Source organism: Amblyomma americanum, chromosome 9 (genome assembly GCF_052857255.1).
Source record: "Amblyomma americanum isolate KBUSLIRL-KWMA chromosome 9, ASM5285725v1, whole genome shotgun sequence".
Classification (NCBI taxonomy): Eukaryota; Metazoa; Arthropoda; class Arachnida; order Ixodida; family Ixodidae; genus Amblyomma; species Amblyomma americanum.
Genome location: NC_135505.1, coordinates 39452765 through 39478066, shown reverse-complemented (window position 1 = coordinate 39478066; position 25302 = coordinate 39452765). Strand labels below are relative to the sequence as shown.

General features: G+C 50.0%; 2 protein-coding genes across 2 annotated transcripts in view; both read right to left on the bottom strand.

The window, feature by feature from the left end:
- LOC144105074 (uncharacterized) overlaps positions 1–23715 on the bottom strand; it is a 34013-nt gene extending 10298 nt beyond the window's left edge. Inside the window, exons 1-2 of the mRNA XM_077638274.1 lie at positions 23524–23715; positions 22956–23376 (exon numbers count right to left, since the gene is read on the bottom strand). Coding sequence (XP_077494400.1) covers positions 22956–23376; positions 23524–23715 — 613 coding nt within the window. The remainder of the gene's footprint in view (positions 1–22955; positions 23377–23523) is intronic.
- The window catches only part of LOC144103923 (uncharacterized), a 397175-nt gene that overhangs the window by 77020 nt on the left and 294853 nt on the right, over positions 1–25302 (bottom strand). The gene's annotated exons all lie outside the window — the stretch shown is intronic.

Here is a 25302-nt window from a genome sequence, read left to right as displayed (position 1 = left end):
GAGAAGTGCCACTTTGCCTATGAAGAGCTGCTGTTTCTAGACCACATCGTTAGCAAAGAGGGAGTACGCCCAGATCCTCAGAAAACAGCTGCTATGAACAGTCTCCACCGCCGGCCGATAAGAAAGCAGTGCGCCGATTCCACGGACTGTGGGCATATTACCGACGATTTGTGCAAGACTTTTCGCGCATCGCCGAGCCCCTGACCCAGCTCACGAAGGCAGACGTGCCTTTTAAATGGAAAGCGCTGCAAGCAGAAGCCTTCAAAGAACTTCAGTGCCGTTGACAATTCCCACAGATCCTCGCGCATTTTGATGAAAACGCCGATACTGAAGTTCATACCGACGCAAGCAGCGTGGGCCTAGGCGCCGTAATCGTTCAAAAAATCTACGGGCTGGAGAAAGTCATCGCATATGCCAGCCGTTCCCTTTCCAAGGTTGAGGCTGACTAATCGACAACTCAGAAGGAGTGCCTTTCCATCATTTGCGCTACCTCGAAATTCTGCCCCTACCTGTACGGATGACCATTCAAGGTGGTCAGCGATCACCACGCACTGTGCTGGCTTGCCAATTTGAAGGACCCCTCGGGTCGCCTCGCTCGATAGAGTCTGCGTCTCCAGGAGTTTGATGTCACCGTCGTTTACAAGTCAGGACACAAAAATTCTGACGCCGATTGCCTCTCACTAGCCCCTGTAGATACACCGCCGCCGGACGACTATGAGGCCGCCTTCCTGGGACGCATCAGCCACAGCTCTTTTGCTCAGCAGCAATGCTCGCACCCCGACCTACGACGCCTCATCGAGTGCCTGGAAGGTAAGAAGGTTTCTTCATCCACCGGTTTATTCAAGCGAGGACTGTCTTCCTTCTGTGTGCAGAATGATGTCCTTGTGAAGAAAAGCTTCGCAGCGAGCAAAACAGCCTACCTCCTGATTGTACCTGCTTGTCTCCGCGAAGAAGTTCTACACGCTTCACAAGACGAACCGACAGCTGGACATCTTCGGTTTACTCGCACCCTCAAGGCAAGTATTACTGGCCTCGACTGTCTGCCAATGTCGCACATTATGTGAAAACCTGCCGAGAATGTCAGCGACGAAGGACCCCTCCCACACGACCAGCAGGATTTCTGAACCCTGTTGAAACTTCCTCAAGGCCCTTTCAGCAGATCGGCATGGATTTGCTTTGTCCTTTTCCAAAGTCACGTCTGGAATAAGTGGATCAACATTGCGACCGACTACCTATCCCGCTGCGCCGAGGCAGAAGCCCTACCGAACAGAGCAGCAGAAGTCGACAAATTTTTCGTGGAGTGCATTATTCTTCGACACAGCGCCCCCGATGTGCTAATCACGGACAGAGGAACAGCATTCACGGCGGAACTAACGCAAGCCATCCTGCGTTAGAGCCAAACCAGCCACCGGAGGACAACTGCATACCATACGCAGACCAACGGACTGAACGAGCGCCTGATCAAAACCATTGCCGATATGCTCGCCATGTTTGTCGATGCCGAACAGAAGACATGGGATGTCATCTTACCTTACGTCGTCTTCGCCTACAACACCGTCGTGCAGCAGACCACCCAGATGACGCCTTTTAGGCTCGTCCATGGCAGGGAGGCCACGACCACTCTAGACGCCAAGCTGCCCAACGTTACAGAAGAAGAGAACTTTGACGTCGCCGCCTACCTTCAATGCGCAGAAGCTCCAAGGCTTGCCCGATTACAGATCAAATTCCAGCAGCGGACCGAAGCCAGATGCTACAACCTACGAAGACGCAACGCGGAATACAAGCCAGGAGACTAAGTCAGGGTTAGGACGCCCATTTGCAGCCGTGGATTGAGTGAAAAGCTTTTGCGCCGCTATTCCGGCCCGAACAAGGTTCTTCGTCGACTAGGTGACCTGGATTATGAACTCTTTCCTGACGCAATGACTGCATCCGAGCGAGTTGTCCATGGCGTCCATCTGAAGCCCTATTATGCGCACTAAAGGGCGCAGAATTTACACACTCTGTTTTCGCAAGATCCGTTTTATTGGTGGCTTGTCGCATTATTTGTTTTAAAGCATCGGGTCGATGCTTCTTTGAGAGGGGAGTATTGCCGCGAATCTTTGCAGTGTTTCTTCGCTGTTCAAATCTGCCGCCGCGCCGCTTTATCGCTTTGCGACGCAAGACGCGACTAGATTTATCTCGATTGATCGCAGCCAGGCAGAGCTGAATCTACGTTGTTCCAGAATGTTCTAGTAACTTTGTACGCTTTATCTAGAAAGTTCGCTATGAGCTTTGAATTGAGCACGGCCGACAGCAGCGGTCATTCTCTTCGATGACCCCGAGCACGTTTTTTGCTACGATGCCGCCGAGTGATTCAGTTCATTGTGGGTGCGGGTCAGCCCCAGGTAAAGTTTTATTTAGACGCCATCGTCGCTGTCGTTCTGCGTCTCGGATTGCAGTCGCCAATTCGTGACAATATGCACCTGTTTTTTGGGGGTTTATTAAGGAACTGCTCTTTTGTTATTGGGCGTCTAAAACCCATCAGCTTCAAAAATGTCGCCACAGTCAAAGCTTTATGTATCCATGCTGCTTGCTAGTTTTGGTTTATGTGTTCCAAGTGACATGAAGCGCAGGCTACGATCACTGAAATTTTTGCAGCACTGGAAAGCGGTTGAATTTATGAAATTTCTACTCAACTACACACCACTTTTCTTCATAGGAAATATGAAGTTCGCAAAGGAAATCTTACAATGACTTTATGAGGCTGAGGGCTGCTATTAATGCGAAAGCATTACACGGTTATGTCGCGTCAGCAAAAAGGTTCTGCAAATTTTGCCCGCATGATTATGTCGTTCTATGGAGATAAATGTGCAACAGTTTGATTTTATTAGGCCGTGGGTGAGTAGGTCGTGAAATGGAAAATGGTTGGTTGATGAATTGCTAACATTTAATTCATTAAACGAAATTACTTCAAATAAATGATTTGTTTGAAGGAGGTTTTGTGCGACAAATTCGATGAAGAACTATGTAAAAGCGTGAGATGGCATACTTAGTAAAAAAATGAAAAATAGAAATGAAACCAAATTAACAGGAAATATAAAATTTTGCACGCAAAGAATTGAAAATGAAGGGAGAAACAGAGAACAGACAAAGGCCTTCTGCATTTTCGCTCTTAGGCAGACTTAAGTGCAATCCTGTAATTTTGCTATCTTTGCATGCCCAGATTACGAAGTGCCTAATGTGGGCTTGGCGGAGCGCCTTGTTCAAGAATTTGTAGATCATGCTGGCTCCCTATATTGAATGGGGATCTACGTCTATAACGTGCACTTATTGATGCACCTAGCTGACGATGTCAGAAAAATTGGCCCTCTTGATGACCTTTCAGCTTTCATTTTTGAAAACTTCCTCTATAAACTGAAGACCCTAGTAAGGATGAAGGCTCGATCTCTTCAGCAGGTTATCAAGCGCCTCATCGACGAACGTCTTCTTAGTAATGTTTTCACAGGCTATCTCACTTCATACCCAAGCCTTTCAGGAAAGCACTGTAATGGACCTGTGCCACCAGGATTTAAAAGCAGACGGTACTCTGTGCTGGAGTTCTAAGAAACTGTGCTAAAGCGTGGCAGGCTGGATAGTTGTGTCCAGCTTAAAGAGCGTCACACGGTATTAGTATTTTATATTTATTTCAGTCCGTGTGGAGGGCCAGCATATGCGGGTACTATTTTACAACTTTAGCTGACATGTATTCATATCTATTGCCATCTTCAGATTTCTTCGTTTTTGTTGCTAGAGACCTTTGACAAGATCTCTGTGTCTGACCTGCTGATGACATCAAAAATTAATGCATGTGCTTACCAAGTGGTGGAGATAATTAAGCAGTTTTTTCCTCTATTGCACACATGCCATGGTTTAGTCCACTGAAATTAATGGACTAAACGAGACAAGTATAGCCTATGCTGCTATACTTGCTAATTTAAAATGTTCATTTCACTGAACCTGCTCTTCTCAAGGTCATGAGATTCAGTCCTTGCCACAGTGGCTACAATTTGATGGAGTGAAAATGCCTGTGTTCAGTGTGATCTCACTGTATGTTAAAGAACCCAGAGTTGTAAAAGTTAATTCGCAGTCTTCCACTTTTGCGTCCCTAAAAATCCATGTGCAGCTTCGGAAAGTTCAACCTCTGACTCCACCATGTCGTTACCTGCAGTACAAGTGTAGCAGTTGCATTGTGGAATAATGGGAAAGGCGGTATTTCCAGAGACCACTAGTTGATTTCTTAAATTATAAAACTTAGCTTAAACATTGACTCGAAATTGATGTAACATGGGCGATATATTGTTTCAACGTTTTCTTATCTATGTTGCGATAATGCAGCAAGGAGGCGACCCTAGTCACGCTAAGGCAATGTTAGAAGCTAACGTTGTTGTTACACTGAGGCAGCAAAGTGTGCTACTAGGAAGCATGGCTCGCTGCCAGCCCACAGCTCGTCACAAATGCTTTCTTAAATTGATTCAATTTTGTTTGGTGTTATATGGGGCTTTAACTTCCCAAAGCGACTGAGGCTATGAGGGACGCTGTAGTGAAGGGCTCCGGGAATTTCGACCACCTGGGGTTCTTTAACGTGCAACGACAGAGTACAGTACACGAGCGTCTATAATTTCGCCTCCATCGAAATTTGACTGCCGCGTCCGGGATCTAAACCGCGTCTTTCGGTTCAGCAGCCGAGCGCCATAACCACTGAGCCACTAAGTCTGTTTGTTGCTAATTATTCTTCCTTTTAGGTTCAGCAGCCGAGCGCCATAACCACTGAGCCACTAAGTCAGTTTGTTGCTAATTATTCCATTTTAGGTGCGAGGCATGTAGCGAATGACGCGTGACGCGCCCACGCGCAATTGCGGTGACACAGACCCGCCAATCCACTGTTCTCGTGGCATGCGCGCGCCCGCTTTCACGGCTACTGGCGCTGTCTCAACTTAATGACACTTCTTTCCTGCTCGAATGACTTGGTGCTTGTGGTGGATTGGCTATATGCATGCTTGGTTCCCAACGTAAAGGTTGTGAGTTGTAAGCCATGTATATTTCTTTAAGTTTCCTTTCATCTCTCCCCAGATTCCTCCGTCGATTGATGCTTTTTGTCTCTAATGAGCCCTCTAATGGTCGCGCATCAAAAATAAACATGCCGTGCACCGGCATAGAAACCAGTACGTTTGTGCACCAGCCGGGCAAAAGTGCTGTGTTGACCGCGCGCTATGCATTTTAAATGTTGCCCGAGGAGGCTGTTCATATACATCCATCGTATTACCTTTGCTTCAGGTCAACATTGCAAGGTATTTCTCTTAAGCCATAGATCTGACAACGTCCTGAGGGTTGTTTAGAGTCCGCTTCTTCAGCACCAAGCATATTCGTTATTACTGTACGCAAGACAAAACTCAGCTGTACAGTGGCTGCCAACCGGCCGTGACAACGTAGCTCATCAGAGAAAATTCACTTGCATTCCTGTAATTTCCGTTAATGCTTCGTCACCACAACCAAAGCATGTGAGAAGAACAATATAAGCATTTATTTCGTTATTTGAAGTCTAATGAGCCAACCTCGCATTTTCTCTATACTGCAACACATGCATTCACTTCACTTAAGAAGCGGCCGTGCAGCACTCGACGACGGCACCTTTTCATGCGTTAGCATTTGAACCCCCATGTCAGGAAAAACCATCCGGTGTCGTTCTCTGAAGCGTCCGAGAAAGGGTGAGTATAAAAAAAATATAGCCTCGAGCAAGACTCGAATCCGCGGCGGCGCGAACAGATAAGCCTGCCTTGCCGCTGCTTTAGACCCTGGGGCCATCACCGCAGCCTATTGCCTTCCATTTGAAACTGCCAGCCTCACGCGCTGCGCTTTTGATATGATGACTGTGATTTTTTATAGGGTTACGGCATCTGGGGCCAAAGAGCGTCATGATACAAAGTATTTCTTCTCCTTAAGGTGAGGTCAAAGACCAGTTTCCCAAGCATTTTGCCGAAAAGAAGCCGAGCACCAGGCCAGGGGAAGGCTTGTACTCATTGTATTGGCAAGGAAGCGGCATCTGACGAGCACGATCAAGTTATAGGAAGCGGCGAGACCTTTGAAGCTTGAACCATGGTGGCAGGGCAACAAAGGCCATATCTTTCACTGATTATCTTCTTACTGCCATAAACTCTTATCCTACCTCGACTGCATGTTTTTATATTTCTCCAAAGCGTTTGATCTTGTTAACCAACAATTACGATGTTTGAAGCTTAGCAGGCTTAAGACTGATCCCAACGTTTTAGCATGAACCACAAATTTTCTTCTCAACAGAACGCAGTTTGTATATGCCAATAATTCAGATTGTTCTTCTCCAGTTTGCTCGTACCCTAGGGTTCTGTGCCTGAACTATTACTTTTCCTTATCTACATTAATGACTTGCCTGACCACATTAACTCTTTTATCAGATTGTTCGCCGCAGACGGCATAACTTACAGAACGACATCTTCAATCTCTGACTCCGCCCAACTTCAGTCTGACATTAACAGTATATCCCACTGGTGTAACACCTGTAACATGCGCCTTAACCATAATAAGTGCAAAGCAGTGCCAATTCCTCGGAACCCGCTTTCTGTTTCCATTGACCTTTAAGACTACCAGATCGATGACCCTTCCCTAGAACACGTAACGTCTTACATATACCTAGGTGTATACATAACCAACAATCTGTCCTGGCAAAAGCATATATATTTCATTCGAAGCAATGCCAATCACATGTTTGGATATTTAAGGCGAAATTTCATTGTGGCACAGTCCTCTTTAAACCATTTACTCTATAAATTACTCGTACGTCCTAAACCGGACTCTGCATGCTCGCTGTTGGATCCTGGTGTCGAATGTAACATTAAAACGTTGGAGTCTGGAAAATCGCTGTCCAGGATGCATACTTCACAACAAATCTCGTATATCTAGTGTGCCAAGTATGAATGCAACTTTGAACCTTCTACTTCTTTCCTTACAAAGAAAAGTGTCTCGCTTATCTCTCTTTCACAAAGTTTATCGTCACAATCGCAATCTTAAAGAAGCGCTTCTCTTTGAACCTGAATACATTTCAACCCGTAGAGATCACCCTCCTAAAGTAGGTATCCTCTTTTGTCGCATGAACACATATCATCACTCCTTTATTCCGAAGACAAGCAATAAATGGAACCACCTGCCCACCAACTGCCACAATTAGCGACTCGGTTTTGTTCAAACCTGTCCTCCAAAAATAAGTTTATTCCTAGTAATCTGCATTTTACCGCGTTAATGTTGTTCCTATTTTCCCTTCTGTATTTTTCAGTATTATAATAATAATAATTGGGTTTTTTTTTGGGGGGGGGGGAAAGGAAATGGCGCAGTATCTTTCTCATATATCGTTGGGCACCTGAACCGCGCCGTAAGGGAAGGGTAAAGGAGGGAGGGAAAGAAGAAAGGAAGAGAGAGGTGCCGTAGTGGAGGGCTCCGGATTAATTTCGACCACCTGGGGATCTTTAACATGCACTGACATCGCACAGCACACGGGCGCCTTAGCGTTTTTCCTCCATAAAAACGCAGCCGCCGCGGTCGGGTTCGAACCCTGGAACTCCGGATCAGTAGTCGAGCGCCCTAACCACTGAGCCACCGCGGCGGGGTTCAGTATTATCGCAATTCCTGTGTTATAATTATATATATATATATATATATATATATATATATATATATATATATATATATATATATATATATGCTCCCTTCCTCCCAGCTCTTTTAAATTAACCCCCGCCTTACATTTGATGGAGGAGCCGGGTAACAGCCCTGGAATTGCGCAACCGTACTCTCCCGCCACCTGCGATGCCTCACGCCGTTCAACATCAAGCCTTGCAAGTGGGCCCAGCTGTTACCTGCGCCGGCTCCCTTCGCCAACGGGACCCGGCCATCTTCAGTGGGACCGATGAGCAGGATGTCGAGGATTGGCTCACGTCTTACGAGAGGGTGAGCCTTTACAACAAATGGGACGATGCCATCAAACTAAAAACGTAATTTTTTATCTCACCGGCGTGGCTAACCTGTGGTATCGGAACCACGAGTTAACATTCTCACCTGGTCTGCTTTCAACACAACCTTCTCCGAAGTGTTTGGTCGTCCTGCTGTTCGGAAACTCCGCGCCGAACAACGCTTGCGTGAACGGTCTCAGCAGGTCGGCGAAAGCTTTACCAGTTACATCGAAGACGTCATTGACCTGTGCAAGCGTGTCAACCTCAACATGTCAGAAGCTGACAAGATTAAACACATTTTGAAGGGTGTTGACGACGACGCCTTTCAGATGCTGGTAGCGCGCGACTTGCGCAACGTTGCTGAAGTCGTCACCCGCTGCCAAAGCTTCGAGGAGCTGCGAAAGCAGAGGCTCCTGACTCGAGAGCATCCTCTACAGGTTGAGTCGCTTGCTGGACTGACACCAGCACATGACACCTCATCGCTGCTGCAACAAATCAAAGTGGCGCGTCAGCTTTCTCTTCTGCCGAACCCGACAGGGCAAGCTCCAGATTTGGCTCCGGCCCTTCGACACGCCATCCAAGACTAGGTTGCCGAGGCTCTTCCGCCCGCCCATCCGCCACCACCTGTCGACGCTCCGCTGACATACGCGGACGTTGTCGCCCAGACGCCGCCCCCTATGGCCGCTCCGCCGACATACGTGGACGTCGTCGCCAGACCTCGACCTATGCTTTGCCTCCAACACCTGCGCGAGCGGTGGCTCCTTCTCTTCTGCCGGCTCCGCGACTCAGCAATCCCTGGCGCACCATCGACAACCGGCCTATCTGCTACAATTGCTGCTTGCCTGGTCATGTGGCCCGGCTTTGCCGCCGCCGTCTCCCAGTCTACGCGCCAACTCCTCCAGCTCCCGCGTGCTGGCCTTCCACGAGTCAGTACTTCAGATCTGCTGAGCCGCCGTCTAGTCGTCCTTTTTCTCGTGACCGTTCAGCCCTTTTTAGACGCCGTTCACCTTCACCGAGGCGCCGCTCCGTTTCTCCTATGCGACGTCGCCCCAATCTCCCTCCGGAGGAAATCTAGGTGCCGCAGTTCCTGAGGCGAGAACTGCATCCCGGTCTAACTTTCCAAGGCGTCACATATCCCCTGCTAATCTGATCGAAATTTCTGTCGAGGGCATTACTGTCTTGGCCCTTGTGGACACCGGTGCTGCGATTTCTGTTATGGACGAAAAGTTTTATAGTTCGTTGAAGAAGGTAAAGACGCCGATTGCTGGACTGTCGCTGCGTGCGGCCAGCGCTGAGCACATCAAGCCGTCCGCAGCGTGTAGCGCTCGAGTTGTGATTCAGGACTCCCTCTACACGATAGAATTCGTCATGCTGCCTTCCTGTTTCATCCTGTTATTCTGGGCTGGGATTTCCTTTCCGTCCATGAAGCTATCATCGACTGTGCTCGAGCGGAAGTCGGGTTTTCTTCTCTGCCCAATCTTTTTCTGGACGCTACTCCTCCTGTTGCCTGTGTTAAAGCCCTCGCCGCCGAAGAAATCGACATTCCCCCGTGCTCTTCCGTTCTTGTACACTTGTCTTGTGACTCTATCGGTGACGACACTGTCCTCTTTACTCCAGGCCATACTTTTCTGCACCGCAAGTATCTCCCTCTGCCATACGCCGTACTGACTGTGTCCGCTGGCCTTTCGATACTTTTGGTTTCTAACCCGTTTTCCTGCCCTACCGCTCTGCGCCTTGGTGTATGTCTCGGCAGTGTGTAGCCCATCGCACCTCTCCTCATCCGCGAGGAGACCGACGGTACACCGCTCCTCGCCATGAACGCGCTCAGCCCTCCTGCCTCTACGCCAGATCGCTCTTCTACCGAATTGTTCTTGCGCTCCATCGACGCCGATCTTCCCTCGCCGCACTGAACACAGCTTCTCGACCTCCTTCATCAATTTCGCTCCTCCGACGCTCACCAGACTTTTTTGGGCCGAACTTCCACCGTCACCCATCGCATCGACACTGGTGCCCACGCGCCGCTGCGGCAGGGCCCCTATCATGTGTCTCCAACCGAGCGCCAGACTATTACAGAGCAAGTCGACCAAATGCTTCAAAATGAGGTCATTCAGCCCTCAAGTAGCCCTTGGGCATCGCCTGTTGTCCTTGTGAAAAAGAAAGATGGCTCCATACGCTTCTGCGTCGATTACCGCCGCATTAATAAGATAACGCGCAAGGATGTGTATCCGCTCCCCCGCATAGATGACGCTCTGGACTGCTTGCAACAGGCGGAGCTCTTTTCCTCCCTCGATTTACGTTCTGGGTACTGGCAGGTACACATGGATGAGGCCGATCGTCCCAAAACTGCTTTTGTGACACCCGACGAATTGTATGAATTTACTGTGATGCCATTCGGCCTTTGTAATTCCCCTGCAACCTTCGAACGGATGATGGACTCCGTTTTGCGTGAACTCAAGTGGAAAATGTGTCTACGCTATCTCGACGACACTGTCGTCTTTTCCCCCGACTTTGAAACCCATCTATCTCGCCTGAAGCACGTTTTGACCTGCCTTTCTGACACTGGCCTACAGCTCAACTTGAAGAAATGCCGTTTTGCTGCGCGTCAGCTGACAATTTCAGGACACGTTGTCTCTAAGCAAGGCGTTCGTCCCGACCCAGCTAAACTTCGCGCTGTCGCATACTTTCCCAAACCCACTTCCATCAAATACTTGCGCAGCTTCTTAGGTCTGTGCTTTTATTTTCGGAGGTTTATTCGCAACTTTGCTTCACTTGCAGCGCCTTTAACACAACTGTCCGGCAGCTCCGACTTATCGATGTGGTCTCCGGCGTGCGATGATTCGTATAACACCTTGCGCCGCCTCCTCACAGCGCCGCCCATACTGTGCCATTTACTGCTCCTACCGAGGTCCACACGGACGCCAGTGGTGTCGGCCTCGGCGCCGTAATCGCCAAGCGCATCTGTGGTATTCATGAATACGTTGTTGCCTACGCAAGCCGCACACTTTCGAAGGCTGAAACTATATACTCCGTAAGCGAAAAAGAGTGTTTGGCCATCGTATGGGCCCTTGCCAAATTCCGCCCGTACCTCTATGGCCGCTCTTTTGAAGTTGTGACGGACCATGATGCGCTTTGTTGGCTTTCTTCCTTGAAAGACCCATCCGGCCGCCTTGCCAGGTGGGCTCTTCGTCTGCAAGGATATGACATCCGCGTGGTCTATCGTTCCGGCCGCAAGCATCAAGACGCTGATGCCCTGTCCCGCTGCCCACTTCCAGCCAAGATCGCCAGCCTTTCCACCCCTGACGACTCCCCGTCGTCCCTTCACATTAGCGACATGCCCTCAGTGCAACGTACTGACCCCTCGATCGCTTCTCTTCTCGACTTTCTCTCCAACCCCACGGCTGCTTCTCCATCCCGTGCTCTCCGCCGCCATGCTTCCCACTTCGTGATTCGCGGTAACCTCCTCTAACGCCGGAAGTACAGCACCGACGGCCGCAAGTGGTTACTCGTTATTCCTCGCCACCTGCGCATGAACATATGCGCCTATTTCCACGCTGACCATAATCCGGTCACGCGGGAGTTTTCAAGACATACACCCGCATCCGGCTGCGCAATTACTGGCGCGGCATGTACACCTTCGTACTTAAATACGTACGTTCCTGTCTCGCCTGTCAACGTCGCAAGCCATCTCCTCATCGTTCTGCTGGAGAGTTGCAGCCACTACCTTGCCCACCGACCGTATCGGAATTGATTTCCACGGCCCGCTTCCGTACACTGCGGCCCGCAACCGTTGGGCTATCGTTGCGGTTGATCATCTCACGAGATATGCCGAAACCGCCACTCTTCCGTCTGCCACAGCGACAGACGTTGCCTCCTTCCTGTTGCAACGTTTCGTCCTTCATCACGGTGCACCTCGTGAACCGCGGACGCGCATTTTTGTCAAATGTCCTCACCGCCCTACTCCGCCAGTGCAAGATAATCCATCGTAACACCTCCGCCTATCATCCGCAGACCAACGGCCTCACCGAGCGATTTAACCGCACCCTCGGGGACATGCTCTCTATGTACGTCGCATCCAACCACTCCAATTGGGATCTCATCCTCCCTTATGTGACTTTCGCCTACAACACCGCCCAGCAGTCTACTACTGGCTTCTCTTCCTTCTTTCTCCTTTACGACCGTCATCCATCTGCTACCATAGACACCATTCTGCCTTACCAACCTGACTCCTCCGAATATACCCCTGTTTCCGAAGCCGCGCAACACGCAGAAGATTGAAGCCAAATCGCCCGGTAACTCACAACTGACGCCCAGTATCGCCAGAAATTCCGCCACGACAACGCTCACACCACATCGCACTTCTCTCCTGGTGCGCTTGTGTGGCTCTGGATACCATCCAGTACTCCTGGACTCTCCTCGAAATTTCTCGCCAAGTATCACGGCCCTTACCGTGTCCTGGAGCGCACATCTTCCGTTAATTACGTCGTCGAACCCCTCACGCCATCTCCCGATCTCCGCCGCCGCGGCCGCGAGACAGTTCACATCCAGCGTCTCAAGCCTTACTACAACCCCTCCATATTGCAGTCGCCGTAAGTCGCCAGGATGGCTCCTCTTCGCCCTGGGGGTGATAGTGAAGAAGATGATGACCCAGACAAAGCAGGTAACTCGTGAAAACGAAGATGGCCCTGCGCGTCAGCCGTATTGCTATCGCCACGTGTCTGTGCCCGACCTGGTTGCCCTCGGATTGTTCTCGCCGCTGCTCCCTTCCTCCCAGCTCTTTTAAATAAACCCCGCCTTACAATATATATATATATATATATATATATATATATATATATATATATATATATATATATATATAGATGCCGTCTTTTGCACTTATGGTACTGTTCCTTGAGTAGGTTGTATTTTGTTACTGTGTTGAAATGTTTTTACCTGTCATTTCTCTTTTTTCGTCTTTCTCTAACAACGTATAATGATTCTCCTGTTTAACTTTCTCTGCTAATTTTGCCGACTTCTAAGCTTGACGAAGCTTGTCAGGCGAACATTGCGAACCGCTTTTTTTTCGTCACCCACGGTTTTTGTACGACAAAAGCTGAAATAAACTTGACTATATATATAGAAGCCAACCGCCACAGAAACCAAGGAGCATAGGGGGAGGTATTATTGCCATTATTTGTGGTGTTGATTTCTGGAGGTTTCTATTGAATTATTTTTCATTGCTTGTAAAATAATTGGTTACAAACAAGGAGAAAAAAGAACCACATGCCGCCGTTGGGCACCGATATATATATATATATATATATATATATATATATATATATATATATATATATATATATATATATATATATATATATATATATATATATATATAAAGAGAGAGAGAGAGAAGGTAAAGGAAATGTAGGAAGGCAACAGACAGCGAAACCAAGGTGCATAGGGGAATGTTTCTTTTTTTATTTTTGTAGTGTTGATCAGTGGGAGAGTAATACTGCTCCTAATCTTTATTTAACAGAAGTATTAATATCCCGCTGATCAGCATTACAAAAGTAAAAGAAATTCCCCTATGGGGGATTTTTTTTTATTTGTATGCCAGTAAGTTGGATTAAGGAAAATTATAAAGCAGCATAAAAAACAACCATGGAGCCGCTGGGATCCCAACGCACGGCCTCCGAATATCGCACCCGGTGCTCTACCAACTGAGCTACGGTGAGGGCTGTCCAATCATCTGCTTTCGTGGGTGTTTATTTTGCGTGTAAACGAACCTTGAGAGTGTTCACCAGCGCCACCCTCATCAATAGCGGTGAACGTGGCACTTTCTGTAATACAGCGAGTGTGACTTAGAACATCATCAAACGGCGAGGACGGAAACGGCGCGAGAACCTTTTTATGCTACCTATGGCATCAAGAGTGCCAGAACCGAGACCCTCATTAAGCCATTAACAGACAAGGTAAAGGAAATGAGGGGCTAGTTTTGACAAGCATATGAAGGAAGCCAACAGTCCCAGAAAACCAAGGTGCACCAGGGAATGTATTTTTTTTTTTTGAATTTGTAGTGTCAATCAATAGGTTTAAACAAAATTACTTATAAAGCAGCTGGAAACAGAAACCATGCCGCCGGTCGGATCCAAACCCACGACCTCCGAATATGGCATCAGGGGCTCTACCAAATGAGCTACGGCGACTTTTTTTTTCTTTATTGCAATTTGACAAAGGGTACAACAAATAAAACATGTCAGCAACACTTTTACTGACACGGTGAGTTCAAATTTTTTTTAGTTCAGCCAAGTCATCAAGCATATTTATCCATTTTGGCTGATCAGGCTGTGCCTGATACACTTCCCACACACTTATGACACCTTCAATAAAATGCTCGCGTGAAGATCTCACAACTACATCCGCATTGTTGAATTGTGTCCTTGTTTTCCATAAACTATGGAGGCCAAGGAGCATAATAGTGTCATAAGGGATGTCCTGTTTTTCTACCGGTAAAAACCTGATGCCATGCGGATGTAATGGTAAGTCTTTCTTTAAAGTTCTTTGAAGCACATCCCAGAAAAAAATAAAATCCCAACAATCTAAAAACACGTGATCTATTGTTTCAGATTTCTTACGCAAAAATCAGTCTGTCGACCAAGGGACAATGAGACCTTTATCATGCATCCATGCTTTCACCTACAGTGGGCCTGTGCGAAGTTAAAAGAAGTTTTTAAAGATAGGTACACCGGCATTCTTTTTACCCTTTTGAGCACATCTGCTCCTGGGCCTCCACAATATGACAAACGGTAAATGGGTACAGGGAGCATTGTTTCTATTAGATCTTTTTACAGATTTTTCCTAGTGACGTTGGAGAGGTACTGCATTGAAAATCGCACCTGTAACATCCTGTACGCAAGCACAACTTCGCGCAGGTAACCTCTCACGGTACCACGCATTTCTTCAACCGAGCATACTACAAATTTTGGTAGCAATCGACATAAACGAACTTGCTTAACAGTGCGAAGAAAAGTGTCGTTCTGGTCGCGAAGAAACATAAAGCGAGACACTATTTGTCGTACAAATAAATTCGCCAGACCGAGACCTCCTCTCTTGACGGGCATGAATAAGTTTGTTCGAGTGGTTCTTTCCCAAGTCGACGCCCAAACAAAAACGGCAAAAACCCTGTGAATCTTTTGAATACTGATCCGCGTGGCGCCCAACACATTCAAGACATACCATATCTTGGAGATGAGAAACAGGTTACACACGGTGGCGCGCGAGAACATTGATAGTTGCCGCCCATGCCACGCACTGGCCTTTTCCTGTGCCATTGGCGCCTGTTCACTTCAGTATTGTTCGGGTCTGCTATAACAATCCAGCGGCACGCCGAGATACGTCGTCGGAGTAGTGGCCCAGCCCATCGAAGTCGAGAGTAGTAGTCTGGCGTTTCCTCCCAGTCACCATGCCAGAATCCATAACTCTTCTCCCAATTTATTTGCGCCCCGGTGCATTTGCAAAACTCCTCAACGACCACCGTGGCTTCACAGATACTCTGTCTTCTTGAGCAGGAAACAGCGATGTCGTCGGCGTAAGCCAAGATTTTCACGTGAGCTGACAGTAACCTGAAGCCAGTTATACGGTCAAAATTTTGTATAGCCAGACAGAGGGGCTCGAGATAGACTGCGAACAAGAGGGGTGACAATTGACATCCCTGCCTCACTGAAGAGCGTACGTGGAGGCTTTCAGTGAGCTCCCCATTAACAATGACGCGCGTTGTGCAGTTTTCGTACGCCATTCGTACGCCCTCCTATATTACACAGCCCACATTAGCATGATCTAGCAAGCTGAACAGAACATCATGTGACACACGGTCGAAAGCCTCTGCGAGATCTAGCTACATCATTGCCACCCTGTCGCCAAGTGCGTCGCAACACTCAAGAACACTTCGCGCAGTGTGTATATTAGTGGCGATGCTCCGACCCTTGATACCGCAAGTTTGATGACTCCCCACTAACATTGTAATGACACCCTGAATTCTCTTTGCCAGAGCCTTCATTAATATCTTATTGTCTACGTTGGTGAGGCTTATCGGGCGATAAGACCCCACGATCAGACGTTTTTCTGGCTCAGAGAACTTCGGTATGAGTACAATGTGCGATGTTGTGAAAGACAATGGCGTATGTTTTTTCTCATATGCTTTGACAAGAACTTTCATCAAAATCTGCGCAGTCTTGAAATGTTTGTAAAAGGCGGCTCCTAAACCATCAGGGCCGAGTGCTTTACCCAATGGCATTTCGCCTATTGCTTCCTCTAACTCTTTGACGGATATTGACTGTTCAAGACGAATTCGGACTTCATCATCGAGCCTTGTTATAAGCGATAAAAAATCTTTTTAGAAACCTGCCTCCGTACTTCGTGTGTGACCCAGCAAGTCGTTGAAATGATCTCTGATTACGCGCTTGATAATATCGTTATCGGCCGACACCACGTCGCCGTTTTGTATCTGGTGTATTTCTTTTTAGCGGGCGTATCTTTTTTCATCGCCTAATGTGCGGTTTGTTGGCAATTCACCTGCCCAGAGTTTATCGGCGCGTGCGCGCACCACCGCTGCGCTGTACTCATCTGTATCTATTTTTTCCAACTGCGCTTTTTTCCTTATTTCTTTAAAAAACGTTCCTGGCTGAGTGTTTTCTATACTAATGAGCAGCGCAAGCTGCTCACGGAGCTGGGTTACCTTCTGTTCTTCTTCAAACATTAAGCTGCTTGTTTCAATTTCACTCATTTTGACAAACTGCTTAAATTCTTCCCACTGAACAGCGTAACTTGCCAGTTGCTCCATGAGCAGCTCTTCTAGCTCTTTTCCTACTCTACTGACGAAGCCTTCTTGCTTCAATAACTTTATATTGAGTTTCCATAAAGCCCAATTAAAGCGCTTTTTAAAGCAACTACTGCCAAAGTTAGCAACCACTAGGCAATGGTCGCTAAATGGCACCGGTTTGACTTCGTACGAGGTGCACAAAGGAAGAAAGTCTGTCGGCACATATATCCGGTCCAGTCGAGCATTGCTATCTCTCTGAAAGTGCTTGTACTGCGAACGCGTGCCAGTCATACATACACATCCTACATCAATCAATCAATCAGTCTTTATTTTCATTCTGTCAGTGATAGAGAAAGAAGTCACTGGCCAGACCATTCAAGAATTCTGCACTCTTATCACGTACGGCCGAATGCTTGGCCTGGTCGACTGCCTGACAAACACAGTTCATATTGCTACGGACGCTGGGAGGACGAGGAAGTGGTTGGTAACGAAGCCGACGCTGAGGTGCGCGCTTGTGTGCTGAGAGTCTACTCCAAGCCATCGGTTCCTTGCGTAGCAGGTTACCTCTGCTCTTTCTACTGCTGCTTCTAGCCGCCACGTATCATTTGGTGGAGGTTGCTAAATTCGATCACCGACCTCAAGCTGGCTCTCCGTCGTGGCCGCCGTCTCGCCAACATGTCTACCGAGTCCGAGCCATCTCCCTCTCCGTCAACACCGCCAGCGGTCGTCGTCGCCCACCACCGCGAACCGGGCACGTTCTGCGGCACAGACGACGTTGATGTGGACGACTGGCTGGCCCTTTACGAACGCGTCAGCACGCACAACAGGTGGGATCCAACACTGATGCTCGCTAATGTGATATTTTACCTGACCGGCACCGCGAGAGTGTGGGTCGAAACCCACGAATATGACTTGACCTCATGGGACATATGTAAGCAGAAGCTCCGCGACCTCTTCGGAAAACCCATCGGCCGCCAACTCGCCGCCAAGAAGGCACTCGCGTCCCACGCCCAAACCTCCTCCGAACCATACATAGCCTACATACAAGACGTCCTCGCCTTGTGCCGTAAAGTTGATAAAGACATGACCGAAGCAGATCGAGTTGGCCACATACTGAAAGGCATTGCCGACGATGCCTTTAATCTGCTTCTATGCACAGACTGTTCCACGGCCGCTTCTGTTCTTGAAGTGTGCCGCCGTTTCGAGCAAGCCAAACACCGGCGCATTTATCACCGTTTTGACCGGCTGCCGAACACTGCTGCTAGCTCCTCCTGTGATGATCTGCCAACATTGCGGCAGCCTTCTGACCCGGCTAACTTAACCCGTATCGTGCGCCGCGAACTGGAGGCGATGACGCCCGCTGTTTCTTCCTTGCCACTGCCGGACAACACCTTGGCCCTCATCCAAGCCGTCGTTCGCCAGGAGGTTGCGAACTTGGCCGTCCCTTCTCCTCGCGTCGTGGACAACGCTCATGCCAGCCCGGACCCTCCAGTGATCGCAGCTGCCACTTACAGTCGCAGCTTCTCGCCTCGGTACCGATATCGCAATCTTGCGGAATGGCGTACCTCTGATGACAGGCCGATCTGTTTTACCTGCTCTCGCGTCGGACACATCTCCCGTCACTGCCGCAGCCGTTGGTCCCCGCCACCTCGCCCCTACTCCTTCGTCGACCGCCGCAACGACTACGGCCCGCACCGCTTCACACCACGACCCGATCAGCTCCCTGACGAGCCCGCTCCGCACGCTCGTGGGTCCAGCCGCTCACCTTCCCCATTAGGCCGCCGCTCCCGTTCTTCTCCCACACGCCGCAGTCCTTCTCCTTCGACCTCCCGCCATTTCTCGGAAAACTAGCCGATGCAGCCCCCGGAGGTGTCGCTGCATCATTGACCCGGCCTGAAAATCCTCTCTTGACCTCCGCTGCCCAACGTAGTCTCTTGAATGTTCTCGTGGATGGTGTCCCGGTCCTTGCCCTCATTGATACTGGCGCCCAAGTGTCTGTCCTGAGCTCTTCTTTGCGCCGCCGTCTGAAGAACGTTTTAACGCCTGCCGCCATGTCCACGGTTCGCGTCGCCGATGGCAGCCCCGCTGCCGTGATTGGAATGTGCACTGCGAGAGTCAGCATTGCCGGGCGCCATATACCCGTTCTGTTCACCGTCCTGACCCAGTCCCCTCAGGACATAATCCTTCGCCTTGACTTTTTAACCGCCCATTCAGCTCTTATTGACTGTTCCTCAGGCCTTCTTCGATTGGATCTGCCCTTGTGCAATGACGACTCCACCAACTCACCTCGCCTTCAATCCACCGAGTTTGCTCGTCTCCCGCCACAAACTGCTGTCTACATCCCTCTGTCGCCTTCTCCTCCCGTCCCTGATGGAGACTACGTCGCCTGCCCTATCACCGCTGTGATTCTGAATCGTAATGTCCTTTTTCCCCACACTATTGTCCACATCACCAACAACTGCACCTGCCTTCCTGTCCTCAACTTCAGCCTGTCCCCTCAGGTACTTCCGACCGACATTTCCCTTGCTGATCTGTCCCCATTGACCGATTGCACAGTTTCTGTCCTGGCTCCTGACCCAACGACTGCCGTCTCCAATGTCCCTACATCGCAAACCTCCCGTGAGGACTCTATTTCCCGGATGATCGCGGCCGATCTGCCCTCTGCTGATTCTACAGCTCTTCGCAGCCTTTTGTCCTCCTACAGTGATATTTTTGATTTTGGGGATCGTCCCTTGGGTCAAACCTCTGTTGGCGCCCACCACATTGACACCGGCGAAGCCCGCCCTATTCGCGGACGGCCCTATAGGGTCTCCCTCGCAGAGCGCCGTGTTATTCAGGCAGAGGAGAACAAGATGCTGGCCCGCAACATCATCGAGCCTTCGAGTAGTCCTTGGGCGTCCCCTGTCGTGCTTGTTAAAAAGATAAAAAGAAAGATCAAACCTGGCGATTCTGCGTCGATTACCGGCATCTGAATGCCGTCACAAAGAAAGACGTCTACCCTTTGCCCTGAATTGACGACGCTCTCGACTGCTTGCGCGGCGCCAGTTACTTTTCCTCCATCGATCTTCGCTCAGGGTACTGGCAGATCGCTGTCGATGAACGGGATCGTTAGAAAACCGCCTTTGCCACTCCGGACGGCCTGTACCAATTTAAAGTAATGCCTTTCGGCCTGTGCAATGCCCCTGCGACCTTCGAGCGCATGATGGACTCCCTCCTGCGCGGTTTTAAGTGGACGATATGCCTCTGCTACTTAGATGACGTGATTGTTTTTTCGTCCACATTCCAAAGCCACCTGCATCGCCTCTCAGCCATCCTTGCCGTCTTCCACCGCGCTGGTCTTCAGCTGAACTCGAAGAAATGTACCTTCGGCCGCCGTCAGCTCAAGGTCCTTGGCCACTTGGTCGATTCTGCTGGGATCCAACCCGACCCCGACAAAGTGCGCGCCGTGTCTTCATTTCCTACTCCGCGCTCCTCCGGTGATGTGCGCAGCTTTCTCGGCCTATGTTTCTATTTCCGCCGGTTCATCCAGAACTTTGCGGAAATAGCCCGACCTCTTACCACGCTCCTCAAGAAGGACATCCCGTTCTCTTGGGGACCCCCCCAAGCTGACGCCTTCAGAGCCCTTATCAGTGCCCTCACTGCTCCACCTGTGTTGGCGCACTTTGATCCATCAGCCCCTACGGATCTTCGGACTGATGCGAGCGGCCATGGCATTGTTGCCCTACTTGCTCAGCGGCAACGCAACAAGCTTCGCGTTATTGCGTACGCCAGCCGTCTCCTTTCTGTGTCAGAGCGCAACTATTCTATCACCGAGCGGGAATGCCTCCCTCTGGTTTGGGCTATTGCAAAATACCGCCCTTACTTGATTGGGCACGGATCACCACGCCTTATGCTGGCTTTCTTCGCTCAAAGACCCTACTTGCCGGCTGGGGCGCTGGGCTCTTCGCCTTCAAGAGTACACAGTTTGTGTCGTCCACAAGTCCGGCCGCTTGCACCAGGACGCGGATTGCTTGTCCCGTTACCTTGTCGATCCGCCTTCCTCCAAGGAATGCGAGGCTGACGCCTGCGTCTTATCCATCTCGGCCTTCCGCAACATTGCGCAAGAACAGCGCTTGGATTCGTCGCTACGTTCCCTCATCGACCGCCTCACTGCCAACCGCTGTGATGCGTCCCTCGCCCCGTTATTGCTCCATGAGAACGTCCTCTACCGGCGCAATATGCGGCCTGACGGCGCTGACCTCTTGCTCGTGGTCCCTCAACACCTGCGCAGCAGCGTCCTTGAACAGCTTCATGACGTTCCCACGGCCGGTCATCTTGGAGTCTCCCGCACCTACGACAGCGTGCGCCGCCGCTTCTTTTGGCCCGGTCTATACCGTTCTGTCCGCCGTTATGTGGCCGCTTGCGAACTGTGCCAACGGCGGAAGACGCCCTCGGTTCTCCCTCCCGGGCACCTTCAGCCGATTCCCATCCCCGTAGACCCGTTTTCCCGTGTCGGCCTCGACCTGCTCGGCCCTTTTCCGGTGTCTGCTTTGGGAAACAAATGGATCGCGGTCGCGACGGACTACTCCACGCGCTACGCTATTACTCGAGCGATCCCTACCAGCTGCGCAACTGATGTTGCTGACTTTCTCCTCCACGACGTCATACTCCACTACGGTGCTCCCCGTCACCTGCTCACAGATCGCGGTCGCTGCTTTCTTTACAAAGTGGTCGCCGAACTCCTCCGCTCCTGCTCCGTCCGTCATCAATTCGCCACGGCCTACCATCCGCAGACGAACGGCCTCACTGAACGTCTGAACCGTACCCTCACCTACATGATTTCCATGTACGTCTCCGACCATCACCGCGACTGGGATATTAGCCTCCCATTTGTTACATTCGCCTACAATTCTACGCGTCACGATACAGCCGGTTTCTCCCCTTTTTACCTTCTCTTTGGCCGCGATCCTTTGCTGCCCTTCGACAGTGTACTGCCCGCCACCGCCTCCACGAGTCCTTACGCTCGGGACGCCATCGCTCGCGCCGACGCTGCCGGTCTTGTCGCCCGCCAGCGGCTGTCGGCCTCCCAAGTCAATCAGAAACGACGTCATGACTGTCGCCGTCGTGAAGTCACCTACTCTCCTGGCTCCCTTGTGTTACTCTGGATCCCTTCCCGCCGTGTGGGCCTTTGTGAAAAACTGCTCCCTCGATATACAGGCCCTTATCGGGTCGTACGTCCGGTGACCACGGTGACGTACGAGATCACCCGGCTACATCCGCCATCTCCGGCCGCTGCACCCCGCATCGACATCGTCCATGTGTCCCGCCTCAAACCTTACAACTCGCCGTCTAGCTGGCCTGTGTAGTGCGCACCGGGACGGTGCTTTTTGCCGCGAGGGGGGGGGGGGTCATGCTACGGACGCTGGGAGGACGACGAAGTGGTTGGTAACGAAGACGACGCTGAGGTGCGCGCTTGTGTGCTGAGAGTCTACTCCAAGCCATCGGTTCCTTGCGTAGCAGGTTACCTCTGCTCTTTCTACTGCTGCTTCTAGCCGCCACGTATCAATATCTCCTAAGAACATAACAATCTTGTCGCATTTTAAAAACGACTCAGTTCAATCAGAAAACAATTTGCGTTCCATTTCTACATTTGGTGCACACACAAATCACTCGAAAAGGCAAGTCATAGTACAAGAAATCGGCGACCAGGAGACGACCGCTTTCACGCGAAAAGAGCGACTGCATAGTTTTGCCTTTGTTGCTTCTAATAAAGACAATGCGACCACCTGAGGCACCGACAGTATGACACACGAACACATCAAAGTGCACACGAAAGGTAGACATCAATCGGTCAGTCGCTTCTTGGCTTTCAATTTTTGTTTCCTTGATTGCAGTTACGTGAAGGTCGTTCTCAAGAAGAAGCCGACTGAGCTGGCACTGTCGCTTTCTCGCTCCGATGCCTCTAACGTGGCTACAGGTAGCACTTCGCGTAGGTTAGCTGCCATTTCGGAAACAAAGGGTGCCTTATTTTATGGTATCTACCTTCGTATTACACATACGAAGATAGATACCACACCCCAAAGCAAGTTCAGCGACAAAAAAAATGGCCTATGGAGGCAGTTTACCCGCCTGCCGTGAGTCAACCGGCACGTTTGGCCGCGGCTTTAAGGTCGAACGCCTCATACCTGGCGCTTTGGTCGGAGGCTCGTCTCCATCACTGGCGTCAAGTTGAGGCGCACTGCAACCGGCTTCATCGGGCGTACGTTTTGCGGCCGCGCTGTTTGTTGCGGGTGACAAAACGTCCATGGGTTCCGCCGAAGGTTCGGTGCCGCTCTCCGAAGAGTCCACAGGCGTTTCTGTCGCACCCCTCGGCATGCTGGCGACTGGTGTAGTATCTACGGGAGCTACAACCAGCTGTCCGGTTGCTGCAGTGACTTTGGGTAGCATCTCCGGTTGATCCGTCTGGGGAGGCGTCAACGTGGATTCTTGAGTTGCTAGTTCACTTGCCGCTTTCGATGCTTCCTCCGCGTCGGCTTCGTCCATGATCAGCTCCGGGCTGTCCTCGCTGCTCACCCGCCCGGTGACGTTGGCGTAAGTACGAGCGCACTGATGTTATTCATGCCCAAACCGATGGCTGGAACCGCACCGTGGTATCCGGCACTCACGACGGATATGTCCTGTGCCCCGGCATCGGAGGCAGAGCGGAGCCCTGCCCGGGAAGACCACGAGCGCCAGCTCGCCAGCGCCGCTCACTTGATGGGGCACGTCGTCCAGCTTCACGCCGGCGTTCAACCTCAAAGTCACGAGCCTCGTCGTTGAACCCTTGTCAGACACCCAGTGTACGCGCCGCCGCTCCCTCGACACGTCCGTCACCTTTCCAAATGGTGCGAAGGCAAGCCGCACATCTTCGCCCAGAACACTGTGAAGCAGCCAGTGCAACTTCATTCGTACGTCCTAGTTAGCGGGGTCGATCACAAGACACCGGGCACTTTTCACTTTCAGCGCGCCGGCACTATCTTCTTCAGCGTTTCGTCGTCTTTTAAAGTGACCGCCAAGACAAGATTCATGCGATACGCGCCTAGGGCGACCACTTCCGGCAAGAGTAATAGCTGAGCGAGCGCATCACGAAAATCTCCCACCCGGTATGGGCGGGCCCTGACATCAGCGTGCAAAAATACGGTGTTCACAACAAAACGCCCTGTAGGCAGACTCGGCAATACAACCTGGTACTCAGATCCTGACGACAAAGCAGAAGCAAAAGGCCTGTCCGCTGAAGCCCCTCCAGCAGAGCTCGTCATTTCACGTCCGTCACGGTCGGTGGCCGGAAGTGGAATCCTCTGAGCTACGGCGACGGCCGTCCAATCTGCTGCCCTCGGGGGTATTTATATTTATTGTTTTATTTTTTTATTTTTTTATTTAAAACATACTGCAGTCATTGAAGACCAAGCAGGAAGGGCAATACAGGTCACAAAAAATGCAATTCAGCGCCACCATTGGGAAACAATCACAAAATATAAAACGAACAGGGTGCAGTGCAAACACATGATATAAAGTACAAAAGGGGAAATGAATCGGCAACCATTAAAACAAAAAAATAAAGGAAAAAATCAGCACAGGGTTTTTCGTACACTTGCTTCAAAAACTGTTACATTATCAGCGGAAAAAAACATCTCTTGGAAGAGCATTCCACTGGGTGACAGTGCGTGGAAAAAAAGAATTTTTAAGTCTGTTAGTACGTGCAAAGATTGGTTCCAGGTTGTGACGGTGGGAGTGCCGAGTTTGACGACTCACACGTGGATGAATGAATAATTGTGGATTGATGCCAAGTTGGTGATTGTTGAGCAGATACAGAAACCGCAGCCTGGAAATCATTCGTCGGCTTTCTAACGTCAAAATGTTGTTAGCACTCGTCAGAGACGATGGTGAATCTAATCGGCCATATGAATTGAATATGAAACGGACGGCTTTTCTCTGTACCATTTCTAGTTTGGTTACGTTTTTCTTCAAGGGTCCCATACTACACAAGCATACTCCAGCTGAGGTCTGATTAGGGTATTGAATGCAAGCAGATTAACATGGGAAGGGGCTGATCTTAATTTAAAATGAAGAAAACCTAGAAGGCTGATGCACAGGTTTTATTAATGTGGCTCGTCCAATTCAAGTGATTAGTTATCGTCACACCTAGGTATTTATACTCGTAGACCTGAACTATTGGATATTCGTTGATTTTGTACAAAAACTGAAACAGGGTTTTCTTGTTAGTTGCCTGAAGAAGGACGGATTTTTCTCGGTTTAATTCCATAGACCAAAGGCTACACCACTGGTGTACAGCATTAAGGTTATTGTTCAAAGCAATTTGGTCATCGATACAACGAATAGTTTTGAACAGAATGCAGTCATCTGCAAATAGCCTGATACTAACAGATGCGATGTCAACTGAGGCAACGATGTCATTAATATATATTAAGATTAAAACAGGGCCAAGGACACCACCCTGAGGGACCCCAGAGCCAACCGGTAAAATTTCAGAGG